The sequence below is a fragment of the Grammomys surdaster genome, unplaced genomic scaffold (genome assembly GCF_004785775.1).
Source record: "Grammomys surdaster isolate TR1022 unplaced genomic scaffold, NIH_TR_1.0 126013, whole genome shotgun sequence".
NCBI classification, from domain to species: domain Eukaryota; kingdom Metazoa; phylum Chordata; class Mammalia; order Rodentia; family Muridae; genus Grammomys; species Grammomys surdaster.
The window spans coordinates 314,874-324,428 of record NW_021620828.1 but is presented as its reverse complement, the minus strand read 5'-3'; the positions used below and the strand labels follow the sequence as shown (position 1 = coordinate 324,428).

At 45.6% G+C, this 9,555-nt stretch overlaps 1 protein-coding gene across 4 annotated transcripts in view; it reads left to right on the top strand.

The window, feature by feature from the left end:
- The first annotated feature begins 686 nt into the window (after nt 1–686).
- Pex5 (peroxisomal biogenesis factor 5) overlaps nt 687–9,555 on the top strand; it is a 19,220-nt gene continuing 10,351 nt past the window's right edge. For 2 of the 4 annotated variants that reach the window (XM_028754392.1, XM_028754390.1), the window contains exons 1-5: nt 687–783; nt 1,323–1,485; nt 1,754–1,789; nt 2,099–2,231; nt 2,410–2,541. In XM_028754392.1, the coding sequence (XP_028610225.1) occupies nt 1,339–1,485; nt 1,754–1,789; nt 2,099–2,231; nt 2,410–2,541 (448 nt within the window). In that variant the 5' untranslated portion in view covers nt 687–783; nt 1,323–1,338. The remainder of the gene's footprint in view (nt 784–1,322; nt 1,486–1,753; nt 1,790–2,098; nt 2,232–2,409; nt 2,542–9,555) is intronic. The other 2 variants (XM_028754391.1, XM_028754393.1) reach the window with 2 other exon arrangements.

Below are 9,555 nucleotides of genomic sequence, written 5' to 3'. Positions count from 1 at the left end.
GGAGCCTGAGGCTTAGGTTCATATTCCCTGATCAAAGGTATCCCTTGCCACGTTTTTCCCAACTTGGAGCTCGGAGAATCAGGCCATCATGACCTTGACCAGTAGGAAAGAGGAGAGAGGAGTGACTCACTGCACTCTCCCCATCCCTTACCGGCTTGAGGTCTCAAAATGGGTTGGACCCTATTTTAGTCACCAGAATTTGTCATCATCCGGCGCTATTTTTTCATTACGCAGAGATGGTAGAGGCAGGCCCCCGTCTCCTTGAAGTCTGTGACTCTGTCCTGAAGGACCGTGTTGGAAGGTGGTCAGGCCTAGGAGGCCGAAGCAGGTCTTAGATTTGACCTCCGAAATCTCGCGGGCTCATTTTGGGCGAGTTAGAGGAGAAGGAGGAGATCCAGGAAAGAGAGCTGAACCGTGGAACCTGCAACCTTGGTTCTCCTCCAAAGCCAGAGAAGCCTCTCCTTGCTCCACTGAGTTTTCCACTAAATAAATCTCGGCGTTCTAGAGACTACCGACAGGCTCTCCAAACCAACTGTCCAGCACTTCCCCTTTAAGGCTCTCGGCTCCGCCCATCACGCTGCGCAGACTTGAGGCCCCGCCCCTTCGCCCGTTTCCGTTGAGCTGGGCCGCAGCGCCGCCGGCCCGGCCCCTTTAAGGCCGAGTCCCGCCCCCTTGCTCCCGCCCCCTCCCTTCCCCCCAGCCCACCCCAGGTGCTCCGGCAGGTCGGACGGTGCGGCCCGCGGCGGTGAGCATTGGAGCCTAGGGAGCGCGGGGTCCGGGCCTGTAAGTCCCCGCCGCTGCGGTGGCCTCGTGGGGCGGGGTCGGGCCTGGGGCGACAGGGCTAGGGGCGCGGGGCGCTGGGCCGGGACCGGCGCGGCGAGGGAGGGGGCTCAGGTGACACAAGCCGGACTCAGGACCTGCAGCGGCGGCCTGCCTGGGGGTGTGGGTCCCGGTGTTCGGTTGAAGGCGTTCCCGCTCTCCCTTGTCCGGTTAGAGTCCGGGTCTAGTCGTGTTTGTGATGCATCACCCGTGCTCCTCAGGGGTCCAGGCCCCTTTGTAGAGCTGTTGTTGGCGGGTGGTGTGTGAGATGCAGTCCTGACAGCTTGCAGGGGAAGCCCAAGCCGAAAGCCGTGGCTTGGAGTGAGAAGGCAGGAGGACACAGCCTCCTCTTCTTGGACTCCAGACACAGCTCGGAGGTGGCCCTGGAGGCCTGGCCCTTGTGGAACTGTCGTGGCGTGGGCCCACCTGTTCTAGATAAGGGCTGGGACGTGCTTGGAGAAAATCTGGCTGTGGGACCCCAGTTCTAATCTTCTGTCCATCAGGGAGCTGGTGGTCACCATGGCAATGCGGGAGCTGGTGGAGGGCGAATGTGGGGGTGCCAACCCGCTCATGAAGCTGGCCACCCACTTCACCCAGGACAAGGCCCTTCGGCAGGAGGGACTGAGGCCTGGCCCTTGGCCTCCAGGAGCTTCAGCGGCAGAGACGGTTAGTGTTCTAGAACAGGAGAGTCCATTTCTTCCGCCTGGTAGCTGCTTTCCCTGTTGTTAGAGTAATAGTAGTCACCTCTCAGTAACACTGAAGTGAGCATTGTGCCTCTTTACACAGAGGAGGACTACTATTTTATAGACAAAGAAGCTGTGGCTTTGTGAAGGCTCTTGACTTGCCTCAGGTCACCTAAGCAGGAGAGTTAGGGTTGAGTCGTAGCCCGAGGCCTTCCTCACTCTGTGTATTGCCTCTTTCTTTCCTGTCTTAGGTTTCCAAGCCTTTGGGAGTAGGCACTGAAGATGAGGTAAAGAGAACGAGTTCCTTTTCTGTCTTTTTTTGTTCATGGTGATTTTTTTTTTCTTTTTTAACTTTTAAGCAGTCCACTCACACTTCAGTCTTTGAACTCTTTTTTACCAAATGAGATTGTGTGCCAGTGTTTTCTTCTACTTTTGGGGTTATTTTTCTGGTTTCCAAATTTACAGATAGAGTTCTTTTTCTTTTATTTATCTCCAGTTTTCGTTTTTTTTTTTTTTTCTGTCCCATATCAGTGGGCCCTGCCCCTGGCTGAGGCCCTCTGACCTTAATTGTTCATCTGACCATCTCTCTGTAATAGTTGGTGGCAGAATTCCTGCAGGACCAGAATGCAACTCTTGTATCCCGAGCCCCTCAGACCTTCAAGATGGATGACCTCCTGGCGGAGATGCAGGAGATTGAACAGTCAAACTTGCGCCAGGCTCCTCAGAGAGGTGGGTTCCTGGCCTGGTGAGAAGGGAAAAGGCCAGAGGGCTTCTGTCCTTTGATTTTGCTGGCATCAGGGAACTGAGATGCCAAGGAGAGATCAAGGCGATGTCGTCCAGGAGTGAGTGTGACAGAATGATAGGAACCTGTTTTCTTTTTTCTTAGTCCTCTCTTGTCTCTTTTAAGCTCCTGGTGTGGCAGACTTGGCCTTATCTGAGAATTGGGCCCAGGAGTTTCTTGCAGCAGGAGATGCTGTGGATGTAGCTCAGGATTATAATGAGACGGACTGGTCCCAAGAGTTCATCGCGGAAGTTACAGGTGAGGCTTGTGGGAAAATCTGTAGTAGTTGTTAGGGAACATTTAAACATTCTCTGTCGATGTCCTGGTTCCTTTTGGGATTTATATAAGGTGATTTTGGCTGCTGATGACTTTTCTAGTTTCTTGATTCGTTTCTGTAGGATGTTAGATGAGACTTCTTGTAGCAATTGTAGGTAATTAGAACATCATAAAGAGAAAAATGGGGTTGAGTAGAGAAAGAAGAGAGGGAAAGAGAGAGAGAGAGAGAGGAGAAAGAGAGAGAGAGAGAGAGAGAGAGAGAGAGAGAGAGAGAGAGAATGAGAGAATATGAGAGCGTGGATCTGCCTCTTTATCAGTAACTTGACTGCTTAAGTTGAGTGGAGAGGAGGAGCTAGAGACTGGATGGATAGCCCAGGAAGAGAGAGATAGTCACCACAGCACCTAGGACTCTGGCATTCAGCCATCCTGAGTAGAATTGGGGTCTGGGGAATTGATTATGGAGTTCAGAACCCTGAAGTCTGGTTAGGCCACCTTTGTATGTGTGGGCTTCTCATCTGTAGATTGAACAGACTGTCGATAGGAAATGGAAAATTTACATTTGTACTAAAAGTATACATACCTTTTGAATTTTTAGACAGGGTCTTTATAGTCCAGGCTGTCCTCCAAATCCCTAGTAACTGAGATCTTCCTGCCTTAGCCTCCTGAGTGCTGGGACTACAGGTATGAAACACTTATCCTGGCCGTGTGCATGTGCATTTGTGTGTGTGTGCATGTGTGTGTATGTATATATATGTGTGTGTGTATTCATTATTTCCTAGCTGATACAATTACTATATACATAACATTTACATTATATTGGGTATTATAAGTCATCTAGAGATGTCAAAATAATGGGAGGATTTGCATGGGTTATATGTAAATATGTCATTTCCTGTAAGAGACTTCAGTCTTCAGAACTGTGTATCTGTGTGAGTTTTAGGAACTATCTCCTTATGGATATTAAGGAATGACTAAATGGTCTTTGAGGGTAAAGATCATCTGTGATGATAGAAATCATATCAGCCTCTCAGTACTTACTGTGCTAAGTACTTACTGTGCTCAGTACTTACTGTGCTAAATGCGTTGAATGTGTTATTCATTTATCCCTGTGAGATCCCAAGTTTTAGCTATTCTTTTTAGGACCATATACTGAGTTTATGAGGTAAAGTGACTTGCTTAAGATAAAGCAGCACTGTGAGTGACTTAAGTTTTTTAAAGTAGAATATCTTTTATCTTTCTTAGGCATTTCTATACGTATTAACAGTAAATCTCATAGCACCCATCCAGCCTCTGGTTCCTACATTCTTTCCATCCTCTCTTCTGAGACGTCCACTTGGCAAGGGGGTTGAGATAGACGCCCTATTTAGTGCTGAGTGCTCAACGGTCACTTGGTCTCAGCACTCTGACCAGGTGTGGGTCTCGGCCTTCCCTGCTGACCACTGCAGAGCAGCTTCTCTGCCAGGGTTGAGGGCAGTGCTGATCTATGGAGACGAGCACAGTGTATAGTGTGACAACGCGCTGTCTGGTCCCCCAGGTGTCTCTGGGATTTGACTCTGTGGAGCAAGCTGTTGTTCTGTCCTGCCAGGCCTGTGCTTTTTGCTCTTTCTTGGCCACACGCTTAAGAGTCTCAGCCCAACATGTGTCTTTGGAGTCATCCTCGGCTACTGCCTCCCTGTGGATTGATTTCTCTCCCCCAAGCCTATCTGATTAGTAAAAAAGGGAAGGACCAAGTCAGCCTTCCTCCTCCTGACTGCTCACAGAGAGAAGCATTGTTTGTCATTTTCTACGGTAAGAAATCCAGTGGAGAAAGTTACAAAAATTCTAGGCGAGGCCCTCACAGGGTTCTGACTAGCCAAGCTTTGAGATAATGGACTTAGTTGGTTTCTCCTCTCAGCATTTCTTTCTTTCTTTTTAAATTAATTTTTAAAAAAAGATTTATATATTTATTTTATGTATGTGAGTACACTGTCGCTGTCTTCAGACACAGCAGAAGAAGGCATCGGATCCCATTACAGATGGTTGTGAGCCACCAAGTGGTTGCTGGGAATTGAACTCAGGACCTCTGGAAGGGCAGTCAGTGCTCTTAGCTGCTGAGCCATCTCTCCAGCCCATTTCTTATTCTCCTGAAGGAGGAACTCCTAGAACCCAACGGCTTAGTATAAGTTGTTACAGGTGATCTCACATAGAAGCCCTTTCCTTAAGTAAGATGGGCGGACAGTGTTCTAGGGTTTGCTATTAGTGCTTTCTGCTAGCCTGTGCTTTCTACAAAGTTATAAGCCTTCTATAAAGAGTGTCAGTAGGAGACATGATATCCAAAACTCATGCCTGTTTGTACCCAGGTGCTTTTCAAACTATTATTCTAAACTCTCAGGCTCTCCCAGTGGAGTTGCCTTACGCCTAAATCTGAGCTACCCAAAGACTGCTGGACAGACCCTTTCAGGTTTCCACACAAGCCTTCAGCTTGAGTGATACATCTTAGTCACAGAGACTTCTGTTGGAGTGGGTGGGCTTTAGTCATTTTCCATTATTTAAAGCTAGTAGACAAAAACCCAGGTCATTTATGTAGTTAAGCACAATGTGAGAGCCAGATTTTATTCTAATTAATTGTTTCCTGCTGGTGAAATCTTCTCTAACTCACAAATGAATAAATACAGCCATAGAAAAACATGTTGGACCTGCCTCACCTGTCCGGGTGTCTTTGGAGAGCACATTCTTTTGCAGCTGTGCCTGCTTCACAGCGGCCCAGATGTGAGTGCCTGGGCTGAGTTGTGTGAAACTGGGCTCTGTAAAATTGTTCTGTTGTAGTCGGCTCTTGGCAGTGAATGAAAGAATGCATTGAGATTTGGGGAAAAAGCTAAAAGAAATCGATTTTCCAGGAATTTATGTTTTATTAAAGGATTTATTTTTATTTTATGTACATTGGTCTTTTGCCTGCATGTATATCTTTGTATCATGTGTATGCATTACTTGCAGGAGAAAAGGGTGTCAAGGTTGGGACTGTTGTTAGCTGCAAATGGGATCTGAAATTGAACCCAGGGCACCTGGAAGAACCTTTAAATAAGCCAGTGCCCTTAACCACTGAACCATCTCTGCAGCCCCAGAATTTATGTTTTAAATATGGCTTTCTCTTAGTGTTTGTAGCTGATATGTCAGTGATACAAGTTAACTGTTTTTTAATGGATAAGTAGATTTGAGACAAAATATACTTTTTAAGGTCTTACTAATTAATTAGCTAATTAATTAATTAAGTTTGGGTGTTTGTGAGACAAAACCTCACTGTGGTCCTGGTGTACCTCTAACTCTCTTTGTATATGAGGCTGGCTTGAGTTTGTGGTTGTTTCTGCTGAATGTCAGGATTACAGGCATGAATCCTTATGCCTGTTTTTTTTTTTTTTTTTTTTTTTTTTTTTTTTTTTTTTTGAGAAGGTCTTACTATGTAACCTGGCCTGGCTTTGAACTCACAATCCTGCCTCTGTATCCCAAGTGCTGGGATTATAGGCTTGCTTTGTAGATTTTTCTTACTTTATTTTTTAAATTCCCATGTTTAATATTCTAGAATTATTCAAAAGGAACCTAGAAGCTCATCTTTTTATTTTAGTTGTTTTTTAATATGGAAAAATTTACATACAGTCTTACTGGTAAATGTGAAAAAAAATAAATAAAAAGAAAGCATACAGGAAAGTTCTGTGCTATTGTCTCCCAGATTGTCCCAGTGGTGATGAGGAGATTCACTTTGGCATAGTCTACAGAGCTCACAGGTTTTCTCCAGTTTTACATGCCATTATCTGCGTTTGAAGAGTTTTATGCAACTTCATTTGATGTGTAGAAAGCACCATCCCAAGAACTAGTCCGTCACTGTACAAGACTTATCCCCACTTTTTGGTCTGTCATGCTGCTGCTGCTGCTGCTGCTGCTGCTTCTTCTTCTTCTTCTTCTTCTTCTTTTTTTTTTTTTTTTGAGACAGGGTTTCTCTGTGTAGCCCTGGCTGTCCTGGAACTCACTCTGTAGACCAGGCTGGCCTCGAACTCAGAAATCCACTTGCCTCTGCCTCCCAAGTGCTGGGATTAAAGGTGTGTGCTACCACTGCCTGGCTCTGTCATACTTCTGATAGAATCATCTGTCATGTTTTCTGGCCAGTCTGTATCTTGTGTTTACTCAGATCTAGAGATGAAACTCAGCCCTCAGCCTGAATTTAGACAGACTCAGTTGACAAGAGAGAGAATGTGTGTCTTTGTGTGTGAGAGAGAGTATATGTGTCATAGAGATGGGGGCAGGGAGAATTATTTAGAGTGGCTTACAGGCTGTGGTCCAGCTACTCCAACATTGGCTGTCTACCAGCAGGAGATCTAAGAATCCAATAGTTGTTTGTTTAGTTCATGAGGCTCGATGTCTCAGCTGGTCTTCAGTATATAACAGAATCCTGAAGAAGTAGGCTCTGATGCCAGTGAAGGAATGGACTTGCCAGTGATATAGACAGCAAACAGATGAAGAGCAAGCGTCTTTCTTCCATGTCTGGAACAGACTGACTCTAGCCATAATATAGGCTGCCAGCAGAATGTGTGGCCCAGACTAAAGGTGGATCTTCCTATCTCAAAAGATCCAGATTAAAAGTGGGTCTTCCCACTTCAAATGATTTAATTAAGAAATCCCTGTATAGCCAGCTGCTTGGGTTTAGTTAATTCCAAATAGAGTCAAGTTGACAAGCAGGAATTGCATTCCAGTGTGTGAGGCTCAGAGGCAGCTAGGAAATACAGACTTGTAGTGATCTAGGAGATGTTGTCGGAAGCAGCAGCAGAAGGTGGTTGGTTGGTGCTTCCACGAGCAGAGGAAGAGGAGATGTGGATAATACAGGGAGCACCAGTCTCCCTGTGATGTCGTGGAAGGTCTGCCCTCTGCTGCTGGGATGGCAGCTGCTCCCTTTGGTTCCATGTATTGTTTTTGCAGGAACCCTATGAGCTGTCTGCTATGGTCTGTCTTATGGTAAAGAAGTGGAAATTACAAGTTAAAATAACTCCTCTGAAATAATACAGTGAGTGACGTGTGGAGGTGGGGTTTGAGTGTGGGTTCACTCCCCCATAGACGTCTCACTGCTTAGGGTAGGGCTTCTGAGTGTTCGACGTTTGACCTTGTAGTAGATATGCTCACACAGCACGGACATGCGTGAAAGATGAGCGGGCTCGGACTCTGCTTGTTGTATGTGACCATGTGACCTAAGACAGTCACTTTCTCTCCTCTGGCCTTTATTGCTTCAATTCCAGGCATGTCTAAATGGATCTGGTTTTCTGTAAGGATTTCTCAAAAAATGTGTGAAACCAAATGTTCACTGGGCTCTTTTATCAATTCCCTTGTTGAGGCAGGTTCCCAGAAAATGTAGGGTCTTGAGAACCTGAACAGACTGTGTTAGGTTGTTGTTATTGAGGTGCTGGGGATTGAACTCATGTCCTCGTCATTGTGAGGCAGAAGTTTAATACTGATGCATGTTCCTAGCCCTGAATTATAGCAGTTTAAGGACGACGTTCCTCACCTGTGTGTCGTTCACCCTGATGTGTGCATGTGTGTGGTAACTGTGTATACATGGTAATGGTGTGTGTGTGGTAATGGTGTGTGTGTGGTAATAGTATGTATATGGTAATGGTATACATATGGTAATGGTGTGATATGGTAATGTGTATGTGTGGTAATGGTATATATATGGTAATGATATACATATAGTAATGGTGTGTAGGTATATATGGTAATGGTGTGTGTGTGGTAAAGTGAAGAAACTTTGTTTTCTTTTCTATTGTTTTTTGTTGTTGATGAGAACATTCTGTAGACATTGTATCTTTGTAGCCTCATCTTACCAGAGTGAGAGTAAGGAGGAAGTGGGGGGGAAATAGGAAGGACTGGTTATTCTTCAACAGATCTGCACTAAGGAGCCAGGAGACATTACTGAAATCAATTTTGATATTAAACATTTGTTTTCAATCTTCACACATAAGCCACAGTCTGGTTAGGGTAAGGGGAGAGAAATGTTACCTACAGAACCTGGAGGGCAGAGCCTGTAGTTGAGTGTCCCTGAAATTAAAACACAGGATTTGTAAACCCAAATAGTGGCCAACCATACTTTTTTATTGTGCTAACTATACATTGCTTATAATTAGGTGTGTGTGTTCTGAGACCCTTGGTTCTTGTGTTTTGTTTTTTTCCTTTCTTTCTTTCAGGTTTTGACATTATTTTCCCAGACTTTGAGATTGCTTTGTTGAAATTATTCAGGTCAAGTCTTGGTTACAGCAGAGTGTACGTTAATAGTAAGGGGACAGCAGTGTCTTTTCAGTGTTAAGGCAGTGACAGTTGGGCCTTCCAGCTGGGGATTGGATGACCGTGCCAACATCTGGGATGTAGAGATGGGGGGACACAGTAGAAGAGACCTGGGCTCGTGCTTTCTCTGCTACCTTGGCAACGCTAATCTGCTCACTGCTTGGTGGACAAAGTCCCAGAGGTTGAGAAACAGTTCAGTGCCTTTGTCTGGAGTTTGATCCTGTGCCCTTTATCACTGCAGTTTTGAAGATATGTTTAGCATTTGACTGAAAAACATGACCCTTAAAATGAATCAAAGCGATAAAGAGTCAGGAGCTGTGGCCCCTGTTCAGTAGCTCAGTGCTTGGGAAGCTAGGAAGAGCCTGAGTTCAGGGCCAGCTTGGGCTGTGTACTGAGACCCCGTCTTAAGAAACCCCAGATACCAACAGCATAGTGTTGAGAGCCAACATAGTGCTTATCTATAACTGCGTACAGGGGCCTGCTACCACCAGCGAGGATGTGGACAGCCCTGACTTTGCCAGGGTCGGGGTGTGAGCTCTGGGCCCAGGTTTGCGCACACTTTATACTTCATGCATAGTTCTTATAAGGAAGCCCTGGTGTTCCCTGCTTCCTACTGAGGATTGTAAACTTAGGAAGAAAGAAAGAAAGAAAGAAAGAAAGAAAGAAAGAAAGAAAGAAAGAAAGAAAGAAAGAAAG